The sequence below is a fragment of the Ochotona curzoniae genome, unplaced genomic scaffold (genome assembly GCF_017591425.1).
Source record: "Ochotona curzoniae isolate NIBS_2020 unplaced genomic scaffold, NIBS_Ocur_1.0 contig_1031, whole genome shotgun sequence".
Taxonomy (NCBI): domain Eukaryota; kingdom Metazoa; phylum Chordata; class Mammalia; order Lagomorpha; family Ochotonidae; genus Ochotona; species Ochotona curzoniae.
Genome location: NW_024464927.1, coordinates 762,734 through 784,454, shown reverse-complemented (window position 1 = coordinate 784,454; position 21,721 = coordinate 762,734). Strand labels below are relative to the sequence as shown.

The window sequence follows — 21,721 nt, the reverse complement described above, 5'->3', positions numbered from 1 at the left end:
TAAAAATAAATCTTTAAAAAAATCCTTTTATTATTTTGATAATCTTTACATAGTTGATTAGGGTCAAGGGCTACAGGAAAGTGGGTAAGACCATTGTTTCCACATTTTTTAAAAATTTATTTTTTTCTGTATCTGGGGTAAGAGGGGGAGATAAAGGGAAAAGCCTCACCCAGCCTCCCACTCATCCCAGGTCCCCAACATGGGGCATGCTCAAAGGGTCTTGCTGAAGTGGTTCTGAAATGCTATTGATTTTGTTGCTCCAGAGGAAATCTTTCCAAGGTCCAAGTGCTTGTGGCTGGGAGAGTTGTCCAATGTGTTCTGCTCTCCAATCCTCTGCTCTGTAGTAGATGTTCTCTGCAGGTCCCAATGGACTGCCATAACTCCCATGTGCATTTGGGTATGCTGTTCACTGGGGATGCTGTAGCTTGGTCCAGCACAGCTTACCCCGAGTTCAAGCTCATGCTGGTGGCTGATGTAGCTTAGCTCAGCCCAGCCAGCCTCCAGTCCCGGCCGTAATGTGAAATAACTGGTGTTGCAGCCTGACCTGACCTGGCCTGTACCCTGTCCTGGTGCTCACATCTGCCGGTGGGTGTTATGAACTGGCCCAGCTTGGCCCACCCCCAACCTGACCCACATGTATGATGGTGGGTACTGTAACCTTGCCCGGTCTGGGTTGCTGTCTTGATTTTTTTTAAGTAATAAAGTCATTTTATTTTTGATGTTTACATAGTTAAGAGGGATACATGCCCATGTGGACCTCCAATTAGGGTGTGGATAGCTGGGTGGCATGGCCCCCTGGGGCAGGGAAGGGTCTGGGTGGCCCGAGCACCAATGGTGCCAGGTGAAGTCTTGGTTCACCCAGTGCCATGTTCTGGGGACTTACGGGTGTGAACTGACATCTGGTCTGTGGGATGACACAGGTGGGGTCAACCAGGGACCTGAGGATTCATGACCAAGTGAGGAACAACTTTTGAGGTCTTCCATGGACAAGGCCACCGAACTTGCAGGGCTAGATCAGAGAACCTACCAGTGAGAGTTGGAACAGGGAATGGGTAAGGTGAGGCTGGTCCATGACACTAATCAGCATGTGAATTAGGTCTGGGGGCAGAATATATTGGGAACTATACGGAACAGCAATCTCCGATGGCACACAGAGGATCTGTGGTTGGAACACGCCTGGCTGGGCTGGACATGGCTGCAATCTCCCTCAGCATGGATGGGGACTGGGTCTGAGGAGCGTCAGACTGGGCTAGACTCCAGCGCCCGCTGGTACTAGTGAGAGCCAGTGTGGGTGTAGCAGGGCCTGGGCTAGGTCTCATCTCTCGCTGAACCACATGAGGGCTGTGTCTGGGTGTGGACCAGGTAAGGCTGGGCTGCAATACCCAACAGTACGAGCTGGAATGTGTTTAGGACGATTGGGTAAGGACACTGTTCCTGCCAGAACAAGAGGTGGACCAATTCAACCTGGGCCAAGGACCCACCAGTGTGCGCAAGGTTTGCCATTAGCAAGGTGCTGGATGGATAAAGTTTAAAAGAGCCTGGGAAATTCCTTTGTCAGGAACAAGAAGCAACAGTGGGAGCAGCCTAAACCAGGCCTGAGCCTGTTACGCCCCAGTATTGGCTTTAGTGTGTGCCAGTGGGTAGTACTTGGTCCTGGTTGATGCTAACTACCCCAGCTCAGGTCTCCCATGTGTGCTTGCACTTAGGTCTTTTTTTTTTTTTTAAGGCTTATTTATTTTTATTACAAAGTCAGATATACAGAGAGGAGGAGGAGACAGAGAGGAAGATCTTCCATCTGATGATTCACTCCCCAGGTGACCGCAACGGCTGATGCTATGCCAATCCGAAGCCAGGAACCTGGAACTTCTTCCGGGTCTCCCACACGGGTGCAGAATCCCAAAGCTTTGGGCCATCCTTGACTGCTTTCCCAGGCCACAAGCAGGGAGCTGGATGGGAAGTGGAGCTGCTGGGATTAGAACTGGTGCCCACATGGGATCCCGGGGCGTTCAAGGCGAGGACTTTAGCCGCTAGGCCACGCCGCCAGCCCCAGGTCTGACTCTTAAAAGCCCTCTTGTTTTCCCCTCCAAATCAATTTGGTCTCAGCCCCCTACTTACGTACACATGCCATGGTCTTACCTACGGAAGTCCCTCAACTGTAATTCCTTACTTGGGCAGAAACCCACAGGTCATTGTGATCCCTGTGTGATCTCCCATCCCCCTCAAATCCAGGTCCCCAAGCTCCCAGGGCGCGCTGCGGGGTAGCCCAAGGGTCTTTGCCCAACACCTTTGATGCCCAGACATGTTCCCGTGTTTGCCAACATTCCAGTGACCACAGGACACTGCAGCTCTAGGTGTGGGGACCTTGCCACCCTAGCACGGGTCCTGGCAGTGGCAGCAGCTCTGTAGCAGCTGCTGAGTGACCCGTCCCATCAGAAACCCACCTCCACTTGCCACTGGCCCGACTGGAGACTCGTGAGACCCCTCGCGCGGGCAGAGCTGCAGGGCCCTGGAGCTGCCTGGTCCTTGTCACTCTTGGGCCTGGCTATTCAATGCCTCTTCGGATTCTGAGAGTTAGCTGGTAACTTTATAACCAGGAAGTGGGAAGGGAGTTATGTTACTTGCTCTCCTTTCTACTGCCTTGCAATATAAGAGCCCTCCCAAAAATGATTATTGCAAGTTATGTTGAAAAGGTATAAATATTTAAAATACCTGTGACAGCTGTGCTTCCCATCGTTCCAGTCTTAAGCACGGCTGCTTGGTACCGGCAATGTGAGGTAGACAATGATGCCAGCTGGACAGCCTGCTTCCTGCATCTATCGCACGATCCCTGCAAGGCTGTGCACCTAGCCAGGACTTCACCGGTCCTTGCCTCTTCACGATGCCTCATGCAGCTGGGTTGTGGCTGGGACATCTCCCTTGTCAAAGGACACGCATCTCCACTCCCCGCCTCTGTAACTCATTCCTCCCCATCATTTTTTTAAAAATAAGATTTTATTATTTTTATTGGAAAGGCAGATATACAGAGGAGGAAAGAGAGGAAGGTCTTGCATTGGATGGTTCACTCCCCAAGAGGCTGCAACGGCTGGAGCTGAGCCAATCCCAAGCCAGGAGCTCTTCCGGGTCTCCCATGTGCGTGCAGGGTCCCAAGGTTTTGGGCTGTACGCCACTGCTTTCCCAGGCCACAAGTAGTAAACTGGATGGGAAGTGGGGCTGCCAGGTTTAGAACCAGCGCCCATATGTGATCCTGGCGTGTGCAAGGTGAGAACTTTAACCACTATGCTATCACGCTGGGTCCAGTTTTTTTTTTTTTAAAGATTTATTTATTTTTATCACAAAGTCAGATATACAGAGAGGAGGAGAGACAGAGAGGAAGATCTTCCATCCGATGATTCACTCCCCAGGCGACCACAATGGCCAGTGCTTTGTTGATCCAGAGCCAGGAGCCAGGAACTTCTTCCGGGTCTCCCATGCAGGTGCAGGGTCCTAAAGCATTGGGCCATCCTCCACTGCTTTCCCAGGCCACAAGCAGGGAGCTGGATGGGAAGTGGAGCTCTCGGAACTAGAACCAGCACCAGTGTGGGATCCCGGCATACTCAAGGCAAGAGCTTTAGCTGCTAGGCCACTGCACCAGGCCCATTTTTGGATAAGTTTTTATTTCCCTTTGAAAGGCAGATTTGCAGAAAGAGAGACACATATCTTCTGTCTGCTGGTTCACTACCCAAATGGCTGCAAAGACTGAAGCAGAGCCAATCCCGAGCCAGGAACCTCTTCTGGGTCTCCCATGTGAGTGCGGGGCACAAGGACTTGGCCATCCTTTGCTGTTTTCCCAGGCCTTAAACAGGGAACTGGATTGGAAGTGGACCAGCTGGGACAGGAATGCCAGTGTCACAGTCAGAGAAGCTAAGCCTGCTGCGCCAGGGAAACGGCCCCTTCCTTGACTCTTTAGGACTGCAGCTTCTTTGAGGCTGCACAAGCAGACCGTGCAGTCCAACCCCAGGGGGCTGGTGTCTCAGCGTGCCATGAGCTCCGACTGAGCACCCGTCAACCTACAACCTGAGACTCATGGAACCTGCCGCCCTCCCCCCACGCCAGGGCCCGCAGCAGTCAACACCACAGGCAGTTTCCATACTAACAAAATACTTTTATTATTTTTATAATGATAAAACAAAGAAAAAGAAAAGATTTCTTTTTTTGGTGTATACCTGGGTTAAGGGCAGTAGAAGAATAACGGGATTAATAGGATTTTCATGTACTTTTGATGACAATAAAAAGTTAACAATACCAACTGTTTGCCATAAAACTTATCACAGCTCCCCCCAAGACACATATATAAAGGATGATAGTTTTTTTTTAAATCTATAAAAGTAAAAAATATACAGTCGGCAGCTCTAACGCTCATTCCATCTTCCATATAAAACTGTAAACATTTATTTACACAAAGCGAATGTGTAGGAAGTCCGAGCACCCTTTTCTTCTGAGTCGTGGCTCTGGGGAAGGGGGTGCTGGATGTCAGCTCTCCCATGGCTCCCAAAACCAGATTCATAAATAAAGCCACGGGAAGCTCCCTGGGCGCGACTAAGAGTCACATTTTATTGCTAGGACACTGCAGCAATGAGATGCCCCTGTCTGTGTGGCAACCCCGGCAATAAGGCAGAGGGCGAGGGCCAGGCTGGCAGCAGGGCCGCGGCCCTGGGGGCACGGCAGAGGGCCAGGCCGGCCTCCAGCCCTGTTTTTTGGTAGAAAACCTGCAGACACACCGTCCTCACCTTCTGATTGGCCAGCCTGCGTGGTGGGTAGAACAGGGGTTTTGGAGAGCTAAGCTGATGGGGCAAGGCAGGGAGGCTGTCAGAGGGGAAACAGCCCCTACTCCACCTGTGCTGGCAAATGGCTATCTGGGATCTGAGGGCCTGAGCACCCCCAGAAACAAGGCACTGTGGTGCAAGACAACAAATGGGCAAGTGGGCAAGGCCCTTCCAGACCCTGCAGGCTGGCCGTGTTTCTCCTGGCTTAGTTCTTTCATGTGACATTTCTAGACAGAGCCGCGTTCAGGCTCCAGGGACAGGGAAAGTGAGGCGTGGCCTCTCCCGGCCCTGTGTGTGCACCTCTACCTGCCTCTCAGCTCAGTCAAGTCCATCAACTCATAGAACTAATAAACATCAAGACCCACCTGCATCTCAGGGCGTGTTAGTGTTATAAAGCGATCTCTGTGAAAGTGCAAGTCATGGTGCGGGGCGCAGAGGCCCTGGGCGGAGCGGGGCTCCCTCCCCCAGGCCGTGGCCTCCTGCAGCCAGCTCTCCAAGGAACCTGGCCAGCTCTATCCCCTCCAACAGAAAGCACTCTTTCCCACTTTGGCTGGAGAGCGGAAGAGCGGAAGGAGGCAGACGAAAAGGTCATGGGACACGCAGAGGTGCAGGGAAGCTGCTGCACACGTCTGGAGGGCACAGCCCTCACACGCTGAGCCACTTCCAGAGGGCAGTAGGCACTGCCCAGCGCTGCTGGCGAGCCCCAGCACCCACTCTCCTCCCGAGAGCTGACAGAGAGGAGGAATCCACATGTTCCCAAGGCTGCTCACCACTCCTAAGCTGTTTACAAACCTTTCTAACATTACAAATATATATTTTCTATGCTATAAGTTGCAAAATAATTATGGTATATAAAGTTTCCACAAACACTTGTGCACAGCGCTGGGGCAGGTGCAGAGCTGAAAGGAAGCGAGCACTGAGGAGTGCAGTCCCACAGGCCTCTTCCCCGGGCCACACTGCTCCTGCTGTGGGCTTTTGGTCACTTAGAGAACCGCCGTGAGAGGCAACAAGGGACCTGTTGCCAGCATATGGGCAGGGACTAGCCCCAGGGGCTACACTGCTGACCCAGGAGCCTTGCACACCCTGACAGGGCAAGGCCCTTAGCCAGGCCCAGGCTCTTCCTACCCAGCATCCTGGGCCATGCACTTTTGGTCCAAAGTAGTTGCTCTTTCTTAAATCTGAGAACAAAAATATAGGATATAGATCTTAAAAACATAACCAATCTCTCCCTACTGAGCCCCTAAAAGGTCATCCAAATCATTCATCCACTCCTCTGAAGTCCTATTCTTCAGCAGGGAGTCGATGAGGTCAGTGTGTCCAGCCACACTGGACAGCCCATTGCCACCTGGCTGTCCGCTGTAGGCAAAGGGCAGCTCCTGGCCTGCGGTCCGCATGGGGTAGGTCTGGGTGCAATGTAGGCCTGCCCGGCCGCCCATTTGGGAGGCGGGGCTCTGGCTGAAGCCCCCGAGCTCAGGTGCCGCAGGGCTCAGGCCCGGCATGGCCTGCTGCTGGGCCGCTGGTGGTGGGGCGGCGGCACTGGTCCTGGGCTGTGCACTCACAGTTGGCAGAATGGCGCCTGTGGCTGCTGTGGAGTTCATGGGGGCTGCAGGCCTGTTGGCCATCGCCTGGGAGAACTGCGGGCTGGACATCTTCAGGTGGGCCTGCTGCATATGGAAACTGGAGGCCGCCGGGAAGGGGCCAACCGTACTGTTGGCTGGGCTCTGGCTGCTCAGACTCGGCATTCCCTGATGCTGCCAAGAGGCATTCTGGCCTCCCATGGCTGCCGACACCCGGGGGACCTGAGGCTTGCTCAAGCCAGAGTTCAGGCTTCCCTTACCGTGCTGCTGCGAGAGGCCAGAGCTGCCCAGAGAGTTCTGTCCATAGGCGGCTGACACGGAAGCACTCGGGCCGATGGCTGTCTGCCGGGCCATGTGGCTGTGGCCGTTGGAGGCTTGGGGAGGGGCTGGGGTGACAATCGGTGTGATGCCAGAGGCCACGCCATACAGACTGCTGGGAGGCATGCCCTGCGAGCTGGCAAAGGGGGCCACCCCTCGCTCCTGCTGGCCTTGGCTGGAGGGGAGAGAGGACACGGAGGTGTGTCCAGCACCCATTGACATCAGATTCCCAGCTTGCGGGAACACTCGAGGGCAGCGAGAGTTGGACGGACCCAGGTTGCTCATGCCCGGCGTGGCTACGGAGGACCCTGGGAGACAGAGAGGGTCCTGTTCATCAGGTTGGCATCATACTACTAATAGTGACAAGATGACGAGACACCTCAAGGAGTTAGTTCTCAGCCCTGGTATAAGGGACTATCCTAACACCAGCTATTTCATAATCAGTGCTCTACTGGCCAAGAAGGAAACCCGGAGGGCCAGAGGGGCTGGGCAGAAAGCCCGTGCTGGGGACAGTGGGTTCCTGTCCTTGGGGACAGGCTGTCTAGGGCTTCTGGCTTCAGGGACATCAGAACTGACTTTCTTGGGTGGGTGAGCCACAATGCAGCCACGGGCTGGGGCTTAGTATTCAGTCTCCTCTTCCTCACAATAAAAACTGGGTGAAGAAGGGAGCTGAGAGCACTTATCTTCTTTCCCTTAATGGTCCACTGCAATGTGAGAGGGAGCCTGGGCCATGGCCATGACCAGTTGGCAGCTCCTGGTTAGCACAAACTTCAAAGGCCACTTGGCCTCCCCAGGACATAGGCATGTGGTCAGTTTTCCAGCCACTGCAAGGGGAAGTGTAGGCAGGGCCAGGGCAGCTCTCAGAGCACTGTCACTTGAGAGCAGCGGCCTGAGCAAGGTCCCCAGCACGTCTCCAAGGGGACAGCTGACACCTCAGTGGGCAGAATTCTCGCCTTTGTTGGCCACCTATCCACTGTGAAGCTAGCTGCCTCTGGGACATGAAGTGAGCACACCATGGAGGGTGTTTAGTTTCCCTGTGTCTGAAGCAGCTTGGGTTCTGAAGGGACGCAGAGGCAAAGGGCTGCTTCCTGCCTCACCCCAAGTCACCGGCTAGTACCCAGCACAGAGCTGGAGCCAGAAAGGACCCAACAGCAAGCAGCCACAGGTGCCTATCCTCTCGGCTCCCATGGCAGCACCTTACCTGTGAACTGTCCAACTTGCTGTGGGAAAGGGCTCTGGTTTGGGTCTTGGTACTGGGGTGGCGGGCGGGTCAGATGGCGCTGAAACTGCTGCTTTTCCTAGAAAACCAATAACAGTAAAATCCATGTGAAAACAACCAAGGCAGGCCAGAGAAGCGTCAATCACCCAAGGTTGTCACTCACAAATGGGTCCAATTAAAACAGGCCAGTGAACTCGTGTGGGGAGATTGCTGTGATTAGCAGGCAACAGGAGGATGGGGCAAACCTACGGAGTGGTGAATTAACAATAGGTGTGCTGGCGTTGTGGCCCAGTGGCCAAAGCTGCTGCATGTATTACCGGCATCTCATCCAAAAGTGCTGGTTCGGTCCTTTGTGCCTTACTTCTGATCCAGCTCCCTGCTAATGTGCCTGGGAAAGCAAATAGCCCAAACACTTGGGCCAGAATCTCACATGGAAGATCCAGATGGAGTTCCTGGCCCTGGCCTGGCCCAGATCTGGCCGTTGTGGTCATTCGGCAAGACAACTAGCGGTTGGATGACCGTTTTCTCCCTCTCCCTATCAGTAAAGTAAATAAAAAAAAGAGGAAGGAATGAGACCACTTGTTTTTATGATAGGCAGAGAAAAAGACACACATCTTTCACTGACTAGCTGGTTCAGCTCCCAAATGCTCATACAGCTAGGGTTAGCCCATGCTAAGCAGGAGCCTGGGACTCCGCCTGGGTCTCCCACTTGGGCCCTCAGCTGCTGTTTCCCAGGGTATGTAACAGCAGGAAGCACGATGTGAATTGCAGTGGGGGCTTGAATCCAGGCACACCAAAGTGTGCTGTAGATGTCCTAAAGTTGAGCAAAAATTCCACTCCAAATTTAATATCCTGAGAATTTTGGTCTGTAACCTGGGCAGTTGCATGTGACCAAGTGAGTACATCATACATGAATTCCAGAACTTAGAGAACAGCCTCAGGTTGAGCTTGCAGCAAACTAACTGCTTTGGATGATAGTGATTTGAAGCCGCCAACCATGAGTCATTTTTTAAATTTTATTTTTAAGCTTCATTTTATTTATTTGAAGGGCAGAGATACACAGGAGGAGGGAGGGAGGGAAGGAGAAAGATAAGAGTGAGCGTGAAACTGAGAGTGAGAGTGTGAGAGAGAGAGAAAAAGAGAACAGAGACAGAAAGGAAGAGGAAAAAAGCACAATCTTCTGTTGCTGCTTCACTCCCCAAATGGCCTCAACAGCCATGGCTGGGCAGGCAGAATCCAGCAGCCTGGAACTCCATCTGGGTTTCTTTTATGCGTGCAAGGATTCAAGTAATTGGACTGTCTTCTACTATTTTCTCAGTCCTCACCTTGAATGTGATGGGATCACATATGGGCACCAGTTCTAATCCTAGCAGCCCTGCTTTTCATCCAGCTCCCTGCTTGTGGCCTGGGAAAGCAGTGGAGGACGGCTCAAAGCGTTGGGACCCTGCATCTGCATGGGAGACCCAGAAGAGCTCCTGGCTTCAGATAAGCTAAGCTCAACTCCACTTGGGGAGAGAATCAATGTATGGAAGATCTTCCTTTGCTTCTACTCCTCTCTATATATCTGACCTTACAATAAAAATAAATCTTAAAAAAATGTTTAAATGTATTTATTTAAAATGCAGAGAGTCAATGTGTGCATGTACACACCCACACAGGTATCTTCCACACACTGGTTCATCCTCCTCAGGCTGAGTCGGGTCACAGCCAGGAGCCTGGACACTCGAGCAGGGATCTCACTAATGAATCATCTGCTGCTTCCCAGGCTGTGCACAGTAGTAAGCTGCAATGAGCAGCAGAACTGGGCACTGTAATGTGGGATGCAGCTATACCAGCCACTGCTGCCTTTTTCTATTAAAAACAAAACAAAACAAAACAGTGGCCTAGTAGCTAAAGTCCTCATCTTGAATGTGCTGGGATCCCACATGAGCGCTGTTCTACTTCCCATCCAGCTCCCTGCTTGTGGTCTGGGAAAGCAGTGGAGGACGGCCCAGGGCCTTTGGACCCTGAATCCGTGTGGGGGACCTGAAGTAAGTTCCTGGCTCTTGGCTCCAGATTGGCACAGCACCGGCCATTGTGGTCACTTGGGGAGTGAATCATCGGATGGAAGATCTTCCTCTCTGTCTCTCCTCCTCTCTGTATATCTGACTTTGTAATAAAAATAAATAAATCTTTTTAAAAAAATCTACTGATTTGAAAGTTACAAGTCAGAGCTACAGAGAAACAAAAGGAAAAAGAGAGATTTTCCATCTACTGGTTCTGAATGAGGCTATAAGCCAGAGTCTTCTTCCAACTCTACTATGTGTGTACAGAGGTTCAAAGACTTGGGTCAGCTTCCACTGCTTTTGCAGGCATATTGGCAGGGAGCTGGACTGGAAATGGAGCAAATGGGACTCAAAGTAGCACCCGTACGGGACACCGGAGGTTGGAGCTGGTGCTGCGCAGGCAGCAGCTTAACCTACAGAACAGTGCCAGCCTCAACCAAATGCTTCTCAAGCGCTGCAACAAATGCCTATTGTCATGTGGCTTCAGCTGCAGGTTCTAGGCTCGTTCTTCCTCACTGGTGACAAACGTCTTCTGACAAGTAGCACCCCTGCAGGAGAAATGGCACACTCCTGGAAGGGGCTTTTCCAGGGCCAGCATTGCCGCCAGGCAGGCAAAGCAGAAGCAAAGCTAGCAGCTGCTGTGTGACTTGGGAAGGGGGTTGGGACAAAAGGTGGTTCTCTTCCTTTGCCCTTACTTGCTCTGCCAGAAGATGCTGTTGCCTTTGTAGGAACTGCTGCTGCTGTTGCAGATGCTTCTGCTGCTGCTCCCTCTGCTTCTGCTGGTCCAAAAGCAGCTGATGCTGCTTCATGACAGCGGCCTGCTGGCTGCTGAGGTACTGGGAGCTGCTGTGGGTGCTGGCCACAGACACGGCAGGCTGCTGGCTCCCGACGCTGGGGGCCTGGGCCGGCACAGGGACGCTGGAGGGGTTCTGCTCCTATCAGAGGAAACCAAGCACAATCAGCACTCACCAGTCGGATCAGCACTGCCTGTGAGGATGCCACCCTCCCCACCAAGGCCTTTGGAACAGCCAGCCACCAATGGGGTGGGGTGAGACGACAGCTGCACTGCCCGCGTATGCAGGTGCCTAGCACAACCCAACTAGCATGTGCTAGCCTGCTCCCCAGCGGTAAGGGGAGGAACACTCTGAAGAGGCCCCTGATAAGTGTGCGTCACCCCAGGGTTTGGGGCTAGCTCTGTACTCCATCCATGTACACACAAGCACGTGCAAGGAAGAGGCTGCTTAGCTTCTGTCACAGAGCAATGCTCCAAAAATATTGAGTGTCAGTAAGAACTTTTATAGAGATTCTGGTGGTTCTGCTAATACTTGGGCAAAAATGAATCATACCAAAAGCAACCATAACATTATCCCAAGTATTATCATTACTTAAACTTATATTTATTTTCATTTTTTTATAAAAAAGATTTATTTATTTTTATTGAGAAGGCAGATATACAGAGAGCAAGATATACAGAAAGGAGAGACAGAGAGGAAGATCTGTCCAATGGTTCACTCCCCAAGTGACCACTACGGCCGGAGCTGAGTCAATCTGAAGCCAGGAACCTGGAGCTCTTCCGGGTCTCCCACTCGGATGCAGGGTCCCAAGGCTTTGGGCTGTCCTTGACTGCTTTCCCAGGCCACAAGCAGGGAGCTGGATGGGAAGCGGGGCTGCCGGGATTAGACCTGGCGCTCATATGGGATCCCGGAGCGTGCAAGGTGAGGACTTTAACACTGTGCTATCGTGGCAGGCCCTATTTTCACTTTCAATTAAAAGGCAGAGGGACAAGAATAGAGAGACTTCCCACCCAGGGGGTCACTTCTCAAATCCTAGAAACAGGAGTGGGCCAGGCTGAAGCCAGGAGCTTGGAGCTCAATCTAAGTCTCCCGTGCAGATTTCAGGAACCTACCTGAGCTATTACCTGCTGCCTCTCTCAGGGCTCAACAGCAAGAAGCTGCAGTCAGAAAAGCAGCCAGGGCTTGAACCCAGCACGCCAACAAGGGCTGCAGGAATCCCTGATGGCATCTTTAAACTCTACCAAATGCCCACCCCTCACTACCTAACATTTAGAAGAAAAATAGGGAACCAATAGCAATAAGACAGCCACCAGTTCGATCTTGAGTCCTTACTCATGAGCATACTTCATCTGAGTCTAACCTCAGGCTGATTCTGATGGGTGAATTCCTTGTGTGACCCTGGCACCAGAGGCCAAGGTTTCCTGAGTACTTCACCAGATGCAAAGGGGAACTTGGCTACCAAAGCAGTCACTGGGGGCTCCACCTTTCCTAAGGTCATGGCTGATGGCTGATGGCACCTTTTTTTCCTCCCTTAAACTCATTTATCTATTTGAAAGGCAGAGGGACAGAACCAGGGAAGACAGAGAGATCTTTGATATGTTGATTCAGTTCTCAAGTGGTCCCAACAGCTGGGCCTGGGACTAAACTGGGACTAAACTCCATTTGGGTTTTCTGCATGGGGAGCAGGGACCCACCCATGCAGTGTCTGAACACTGGCAGTAATTCTGATCTGAAGTGGGGCAGCTGGTACTAGAACTAGCACTTTTTTAAAAAAAAATATTTACTTTATTGTGACATGACTCATGATGCAATAGGTTAATTCTTCACCTGTAAGCCCCAACATACCATATGGGTACCTGTTTGTGCCCTGGCTGCTCCACTTCCCATCCAGCTCCCTGCCTGTGGCTTGGGAAAGCAGTTGAGGATGGCACAAAGCCTTGGGACCCTGCACACATGTGGGAGACCCAAAAGAAGTTCCTGGATCCTGGCTTCAGATTGGCTCAGCCCTGGCCACTGTGGCCATCTGGGGAGTGAAATAGCAGATGAAAAATCTTTCTTCTCTTTTCTCTGTAACTCTGCCTTTAAATAAAAATAAATATATTTTTTAAGAAAGAAAAGTCAGAGTTATAGAGAAGACAGGGAAAGACAGACAGACACATATGGAATATAAAGATATGAAGCACAGTGCTGCAAGTAGCAGCTTACCCCACTGCCGCAGGATGTGAGCCTTAGCCATAAAGCCTTTCTGAGGTCATCCCAGGCTGGTTTCTTGGGGGTTTTCCCAGCTACATGGCTAGACTCAAACCCCGACTACATGGAAATCACAATATATGTGGTACAACCTTGGAGAGCATGCATCAGGACTGAGCCTCCTAAGCTGCTGATGCCTGTGCAATAGACAGCATGTTCAGATATACACAGGGTACATGGGAGCCAGCTTATCCAGGCCAGCAGTGGACATCAACTGCTTTGTTAGAGGAGGGAAAGCAGAATAGGTTGGACCACTCTCCTGGCCAAAGCTTTGCCATACGTTCCTGGGCCTAGGGATTTGGTCAGCCAATATGCCTTGGATTTTCTCAACCCTGGTACAATGAAGTCGACAATATCTCAGAACTATCAAAAGCACTCCAAAAACACCTTGGGAACACTCTTCCCCTTGTAGGATCTCTCAGGTGTCATCAAATGACTGTCCCCTATCCATGGGTGCCAGTGTAGTTTGACAGCAAGGAGTGGACCCCTCCCTTTCCCCACTGCAGACACAGGAGAAAAAAAAAACTGAAACATTTGTCCCTATCAACAACCTCCATACGTCAACCCGGCTCACCCTAAGCAGAGACCTACATGGCAGTATATCCCTCTCAACTATACAAACAGTTTTAAAAAAGAGCACCTTGTACATGTCTTTGTAAGTTTGGATGGCTTCTGTTAAGTCAGCTAACAGGGCATGTGTCTTGGTTCAGGAGCATTTTTATGGTTTATGAGCAACACGCAATGCCTGTCATTTCCCTAAAGTACACTCATCTTCTACACACCCTCATCCATATATGAGTGTGTCAATTTCCTCAGAGTGCCACTAGAGCCCTCCTGTGGTCAACATTTGGTCCCAAAATATTAAAACAGAGAATTGCAGAAGCCAAGAATTCATCAGCGTCGAGTCACTATCGCTGGGAGTAGCAGGATGAAATCCTGTCCCTTCTTTACTTACTCCATCTATCTGTGGTGCACTTGCTGCCTGGCAGTCAGGCACATGGGAGCCGTGCTGGCTGTAAGATCAACTGCTGTGGTTTCACAGGGATTACGTTCCAGGAATCTTTATTTCTTTCCATAAGGTTCCAAGGCTCAAGTAGCAAGTCTACAGCCTTGGAAGAAGAGATGACTTCTGGTCTATGTGGCCACGCTGAAGGGGCAACAGGAAAATATACAGCATGTGTAGGGTTTGGTGTCCATGGCTCTGTAACCCCAATGCGAAGGGGAGGGACTGTTCACCAGTGTTGGGGTTTTGGCTTTTTTAAAAAAAATATTCCTTTATTTATTTGGAAGACAGAGCAACACAGAGGGAGAGGCATAGAATCTTTCATTTGCTGGTTTACTGCTCAAAAGCCTGTAATAGTAAGGTCTGGGTCAGGCCAAAGCCAGCAGCAAAGAACTCCATTTGGGTCTCTCATGTGGGTGGCCAGGCATCCGAGTGCTTGGTTTATCTTCTGCTGCCTTTCCAGATATTTTAGCTGGATTAGAAGTATAGCAGCCAGCATCTGAAATGATGCTTTGATATGAGATGTCCAAGTTGCAAACTGGCTTAATCCACTGTGCCACAACACTGACCTACTAAATTTTTAATTTTTAAACACAAGGGCATATTTCAAATCCACGGAGACCAACACACAAAGGCATTCACTGCAGCCTTACAGCAGTGAAAACCAGGAGACAACACCAAGGGTCTTTTTCTACCCTGTACAGCAACTGGATTCAGCTGGGTTACAGGCTCTGGAGGAGACAAGCAAAGAGCCAGTTGGGGAGCAGCACATTGTAGAATGACTCAAGATGACCCACAATGAGGCCTGCACAAGGCGAAGAGCAAAGCCTCCAGAAGTACCTTCTGTGTGTCCTTTCCCTGCACAGCACAGTCACTAGGCTGTGCAGGAAGTGCCTGAAGATCAGCCTACGTTGGGGGAACTGTTTCCTGTTAAGAAGCCAAACCTGGTTATGTTATAGACTGTCACTCCTAAGGGACACAGAGGTACCAGCTCCTTCCTCTTTCCTTAACTCCTTCAGCCTTGAATGACCTCCAGGACAAGAGGCAAGCTTATCCTATCTGCAACATACAGAGGGTGGGAGGAAGCGGGAACACACTCACCTGGCTGGGTGGAACCATAGATCGGAAGGGCATATTTCCTGGCTTTGGTTTCATCATAAACAAAGGATTCTGCTCATTACTCAGAGGCGGCATCTGCTGGGGAAGGTAAGCCATGAGGCCTGGCTTGCTCTGGCTGCAGCTGGGGCCGCCCTGCCCGCAGTCTGCCTTGTAGTGAGAGAGGGGCTTCGTGTTGCCATAGTCCAGCACTGAGCCCTGGCTAGGCACTGAGTTCTGATTCAAGCTGTTTGGTGGCTGGTGACTCAGCAGGCTTACATGGTTGGGCTGCAGGTAGGGGCCTCCAGGCCGCGGGGAGCTCTTGCTCATCAGGAGCAGTTTGGGGTTGGGGAAGTCTTGTTTATAGCTGGGAGGGCTGGCAGGCTTTTCCATGGGATAAGCAACATCTAAAGGACTGTGGGAGGGCCCTGCCTGCGGCCACGTGGACATCTGGCCTGGGGCTGGAGCCTGAGTGGCCTGTTGCGGGTTCGGGAGCATCTGTTCCCGCTTCTGTTTAGCAGCGATCTGCTGGAGTTGATGGGCAGATGAGAGCTCCGAGGCCCCTCCTGGCCCCTGGCCAGGCAACACCACGCCTGCCAGGGCCCTCTGTGCATTCTGGGCCTGGGCTGATGCCGGCATCAGGTTTGGGCTGGGGTTGTCTGTCCCGGGCTGCCCAGAGGTGTGGAACAGAGTCTGGGAGCCTCCGAGGCTGGAGGCATCTGTGCTTATGGGGGCAGACGAAGGCCCCAGGAAGGTCTGTCCTGCAGACCCAGCCCTCACTTGCTGAGAGCCTAGCTCTTCCTCCTCGAAGGGTGCCGACGAGAATTCTGTCTTAATGCTGATGTCCTGGGCCAGGGCAGCCTGAGTGGCAGAAGTGGAAGACTCCGGGTCCTTCTTCTCCTCGAAGTCCTCATTGAACAGGTCCTTCATGTCCTCGTCGGGCACAGACCTGTTGAGCTCCTCGATCAGCTCCTTCCATTCCTGCTCGTTGAGGTTGAGGTCAGGCATGAGGTTGTTCTGTGATATGGCACCCCCGGCCCCAGAGATCATGCAGGGCAGATCGTCTACAGGCTCCTGCTTCAGCTCTTTTCCCAGGCTCAGAGGAAATGCCTCGCTGGGGTTGCTGCCTCCGTTCAGGTGAAGGCTCGTGTCAGCCAAACACTTCTTGTTGATGGAGTCCAGCCCCATGGAGTGCTTCCCGCTGGCCGGCACAGCATCACCCCCAGGGGGCTTGTCAGGCTGGCCCAGAGGGGAGGAGGGGGGCAGTCCATTGGCAGAGACGGCAACGCCCAGGGGGGCCTCCCGGCGGGTCTTCTTGTGCCCGGGAAAAAGATCTCCATAACCGTTCTGCTGGTCTCCGTTCTGTGGGGAGGCAGCGCTGTCAAGGTTCCTCTTCACCGTGTCGTGGAGATGCTAGAAGACATCACAAAGGGTGACTCAGTTACACATAGCCTGTAGTGCTAACCTGCGGGCTCTGCCTGCCCCTGCGAACACACCCCCACTCCCCTCAACAGTTCCATGCCTGGAAGCCACACCCAGCTCGTCTGTGTCCCTAGACTGGCAGTGGGCTCTTCAGGCTATGTTGAGCCTGATGCTACACACCAAACTTACATACAGCCTCACTTGCTAACGTGGCAGTATGGGTAGGTGTTTCTGAACAGATGGCTGTTGAGCCGTTGCCCTCACAGGCCTGGTCTAGCTGTCCTGAGAGCAGACTGCTTGGGTTTTACCTCTTAGGCACATGCCCTTTCATTCTTCTGCAATGCAGGAAGCAACACAAGACCCTCACCTGAAGCCGAGCAGATGCGTCCACCTGGTTGTGGACTCCCAACTACAAGCAAAATAAACCTATTCTCTATAAATGACACAGGCTCAGGTATTTTGTCACAGCAAGGGAGATGGACTGAGACATGGCAGCAATATTCTCAGAGTCGAGCCACAGGACACACGTGCAGCTGTGAGGTCATCGCTGGAAACCTAAATTCTGATTACCTGAACCTGGCCATTTCCCCCAACTCTCCATTTGTAGAAATCAGCAAACTCCTTGCATGGAGACCGGGTTGGCTAGAACTCACACCTGCCTATCACAGTCTTTTCTGAGGTTCCCGTAGGCACCACCTCAAGGGCTACCCCTCCACTGGAACTTGTGTTCAGCGCTCTCCTCAGGCCCCCCTCTCCCTGGGCAAGGAGGCTTCCTCCCAGCTCACCAGGCTCTAGCCTTTCAGCTTCTGGTCCTTTCCTCTCCATAAACTCCTGAGTGTCTTCCAACCCCTACCCGTATTGTCTAACCTCCCAAGCCTCATCACTGCTCAACAAGAGCATCCAGTTAAAAACACCCAACTCTGCAGTGGCATTACTGTCCTCCATGGCTCCTCGCCCCACTCCACTGGAGGGACTGGCTAACTTCATGAAGAGTCTACTGGTGATAGGGATGGCACAGTGGGGAGCACAAATAGAATCAGGTAGTCCCTGTTCTTCAATGCCTTGCAGGCTTCTCAAACACAGGCCAGCCCAGATTGGCCACAAGGCAGTGGAGTGCCTATGAAGGTGAGTGGCAGTTCTGTGACAATGAGGACATGAGAGTGGACAGGCAGGACAGAGCAGCAACCCCACCAGTCAGAACCCAGCTCCCCCAATGTGCTCAACCTCACACACTCACCACTGCTTCTTTCCCGCTTACATTTTTGTTTATTCCCCATCCTTAATACCACCCTGCCTCCCAAGAATCCTAAGCATGGGTGTGATATGAAAACAGGTTCCAAGCTTAGGCTCCTAGTATTCTGTCTGGATCCCCAAAGAATGCCAAATGCCTTCTGCTGGTTGCAGGGGTGCACCCTGACCTGGGATTCCTTCTGTCACCCTCTCTCTCACCTGCGTGTCTTGCTCAGGGCACAGCTCTCAGATAAAACTAACCACTGGACACCAAGGAGAACCATCTTCTAACCTCAAAATCCCCACTCTTAATGTTCCCATTCTTTCCCCACCCATCTCAAAATTGTCTCATTTCTTCTTCTTCTATTTTTTTTTTAAAGAGAAGACAGGAAACAGCTGGGAAGGCCCTAATCATGAGGCTTTGCTATATCATTTAATGTTTACATATATAATTTATTTGTATTGGAAAGGCAGATCAGATTTACAGGGAGGAGAGACAATGAGAAAGACTTTCCCATCTACCGGTTTACTCTGCAAATGGTTTCAATGGCTGAAGCTGACCAATCTGAAGCCAGGAGCATCTGCCGGGTTTCCCACGCAGGTGCAGAGTCCCAAGGCTTTGGGCATCCTTTTACTTTCTCAGGTTATAAGCAAGGAGTTGGGTGGGATGTGCAGCAGCCTGGACATGAACCAGCATCCATATAGGATCCCGGCACATGCAAGGTAAGGATTTAAGCACTGAGCCATTGGGCCCAAATGCCTCATTTCTTAACTGTTAAATCTGATGGTTGTGCATTCCGTAAATTCCAACTGTTCTGCATTTCTCTAAATCCATATATGGGTTCTTGAATTGGCCTGCAAAACAAACAACCCCAAAATGGGAGTACAGGGCAGAGGTAAGCTGCACAGTTCCGGGTCTTCAAGAACCCAGCTCCCAGTTTGCAGTTGCTGGCCTCTCACTAGGATTCTCTGCTCCCCACTGCCACCCAGGGGCTGGTGGAGAGAAAGATCCACACTTCTAAAATGCACCCGTTACAAAATCTGTTTCTTTGAGATAACTTTCAAATCCAACTGATCAGAAGAAGTAAAAAACAAGGTGTTGCTACTTCCTGGATCATTTTCCTATTATTTTCTCTTTTTTTGCACAGCACCAGGTCTGGGCTGTCTAAGAACCCAGATGGGAAAGAGTGCAGGCCCTCGGATGAGTCAGCTGGCTGTCTAGATTAGTAACAAAATCTTCCTTTGTCCTAACAATTGTAACAACTGCCACTCCCTCTTCCAATATCCACACACAAACAGCTGCAAACACGTTTCAAAGCAAGGATTCAACTTTATAATGTAGGCCGTTTTTAGCTAAAAGAAACACCAGGCTTTTTCTAAACTACTCAGAAAATGTAACTGGAACGATGCAGGCAGGCTGGGGAGTGTAGGATGTGGTACCCTGGCAGATTTTATGCCGTGAGCATTTGTAGGCATGTCTGACATGCATAGGGCACTTCAGGGTAAGCAAAGATGAGTAAGCCCTGATCTAATCCTCAGGAATTTACAGCACAGACAGGAAAACCACGCCAACAGGTTAAAAGTTAGGGGCTGTAAAGTGATAAGGGAGCTTGAAGATCCCCTGCCCCCCGCCCCCAGCCTGCTGGAACCCCCCAGGAGAACCCTTTTCTGGGCTGCAGAGTGGTGCTGGCTCACCATGCAGGCCTTGCCCCCCACGGTCAGTGTCATGCTTACTCTGGGAGAGGGGATCTAGGCTCTTTTGCCACTCAAACACAGCTGAATAGGCACCTCATGTGATCACTCAATCACAGTGTCTGTCTGTCTCTATACTAGGTGTCTAAGGAGAGCAGCCTCAGCTTCCCCCTGTGTCTTCAATTATCCACTGCTGCAACCCCAGAGTGCTCTGTGGTCAAACCCACCAAAAACAAGCCAATCAACTCCTGGCACTCTACCTCTCTGAGCTGGCACAAGTGGCTGTGGAACACAGGAACAGTCCTGCCAGTGCCTCCTGTCTCTCTTCACAGGAACTCTTAACACTGAACATGACACTCAGAGGAAACTTAAGAGGGGCCTGGGGCCCAGTGTGATAGCATAGTAGTTAAAGTCCTTGCCTTACACATGCCGGGATCTCATACTGGCATGGGTTCTAATCCCGGCAGTTCCACTTTCCATCCAGCTCCCTGCTTGTGGCCTGGGAAAGCAGTGGAGGACGGCCCAAAGCCTTGGGACTCTGCACCTGTTTGGGAGACCCAGAAGAATCTCCTGGCCTGACTTTGGATAGGTGCAGCTCCAGTCATTGCGGCCACTTGGGGAGTGAACCATCTGATGGAAGATGTTCCCCTCTGTCTCTCTTCCTCTCTGTACATTTGACTTTCCAATAAAAATAAATAAATCTTAAAAAAAAAAAAGAAGAAGAGGGACTTGGATGCAGGACTATCCACACCCTGGTTACTGGGCTTTACACTGCTCAAAGTGTCCCTCCTGCCCAAAACACTTCTTCCCTCTGATCTCTCTAGGGATGACTCATCTGTTAAGTCACCCACCTGTCATCTTACTGTGGTTACCCGCTACCTTATTTCCTGGTTGATACCTCCCAGAAGTGCCCACCTGATGGTCCTGGCACCTTTATTAGCACGAAGAGCAGAGACTGTGGGAGTACACAGTGCCAATACTTACCTGTAACTCAATGCCCACCCCTATGCCGCCCACCTCTGCAGGTCCACACACATAGTGTAGAAGTTGTCCAACAGAGGCCAAGCCAGCTGCTTCCAGCTCTGCTATTCTTTCCTCTGTTTCTGTCTCAAAGGTCACTATGAGTCACCAAGCCATGTAAGGCAGAAATGAGGGTCGTCTGTGCCCCCGCCTTTGTTCCTGTTAACCAAGCAGTACCATGTTCCATTAAGTCTACCACCCTAGCATTTACTGAAATCACCTACTTTTCTTTCACCAAAACTGATCTCCCTTCACTGGAATTATTTTTCTATGCTAAAGGCAATTTTTAAAAGTTTTCATTTTATCTGAAAGGCAGAGACAGAGGACAGAAGCAGAGCCTCCACTTGCTGGTTCACTCCCTAAATGTTCACAATAGCAAAGGTTGGAAAGGCTCAAGCCATGAGCCTGGAACCAAATCCAGGTCTCCCACCTGAGTGCCAGGGTCCCAAGTTCTTAAGCCATCATCTGTTGCCTCCCAGGGTGAGAATTAGCAAGAATCTAGAATCGAAGTGGAGTAAGTGGAACTCTAACCAGGCACAGCATCCCATATTGAATTGTGGTACCAAACACCCAGCTCCTTAAACCTGATTTTGCTGCCACCCCACCCACCAGCCCTGCACATTCAGTATGAGGGGTGGTATGGGAAGTGAGTCTGAGCATAATCCTGTCCTCCAAAGCCCTTCAATAGCTCCTGGCTGCTCTCAGTCTCTAGTCCTGAGCTAGTCTCTCATTCCTGCGTCCTCCAGGCACTAGTCCAGCAGAACACTCCACCAGCTCGGCAGCCACACCCATGCTGCACTCAACTCACCCCAGTGAAAAGTATAGGGTGGAGCACAGAAAACCAGGACTCCTGCATTTAATATCAGCAACTTCAATCAAACTCCAAGCCACTCTCCCCTTTCCCATGAGCTCTGCCCGCTCTCTGATGTTCACTTGGGAACCCTGATGTTGCTGGAACAGACCCTCTCCTCAACCATTTCCACACAGCATTCAGAGTTTCAATGATTTGAGAAAACAAACAATACATACAACAAACAGCAACTTGATACTTTGCTAAGGTTCAAGCACTGTGGGGACATTCCACTGATTCCCACTGATTTACCCCCGGTTAATTCAGGATCTCAGCTCACCTTCCAAAGCACCCTGAAGAGGAATGTGCTTGGAGACTGCCTCAGCGGCAGGCCAGTCATGAGTCAGCATCTTAAAGTGCACTCCATGCCTAGGAAGACACAGGAGACCACAATGGCATCCTTG

The 21,721-nt window shown here is 51.3% G+C and overlaps 2 protein-coding genes across 2 annotated transcripts in view; one reads left to right on the top strand and one right to left on the bottom strand.

Annotated features, from left to right (window-relative positions):
- The window catches only part of LOC121164484 (MRN complex-interacting protein-like), an 813,414-nt gene that overhangs the window by 68,261 nt on the left and 723,432 nt on the right, over positions 1–21,721 (top strand). The window lies entirely within an intron of this gene.
- The window catches only part of LOC121164332 (mastermind-like protein 1), a 45,874-nt gene continuing 28,279 nt past the window's right edge, over positions 4,127–21,721 (bottom strand). Inside the window, exons 2-5 of the mRNA XM_040992468.1 lie at positions 15,110–16,516; positions 10,657–10,896; positions 7,899–7,995; positions 4,127–7,005 (exon numbers count right to left, since the gene is read on the bottom strand). Coding sequence (XP_040848402.1) covers positions 6,032–7,005; positions 7,899–7,995; positions 10,657–10,896; positions 15,110–16,516 — 2,718 coding nt within the window. The 3' untranslated portion in view covers positions 4,127–6,031. The remainder of the gene's footprint in view (positions 7,006–7,898; positions 7,996–10,656; positions 10,897–15,109; positions 16,517–21,721) is intronic.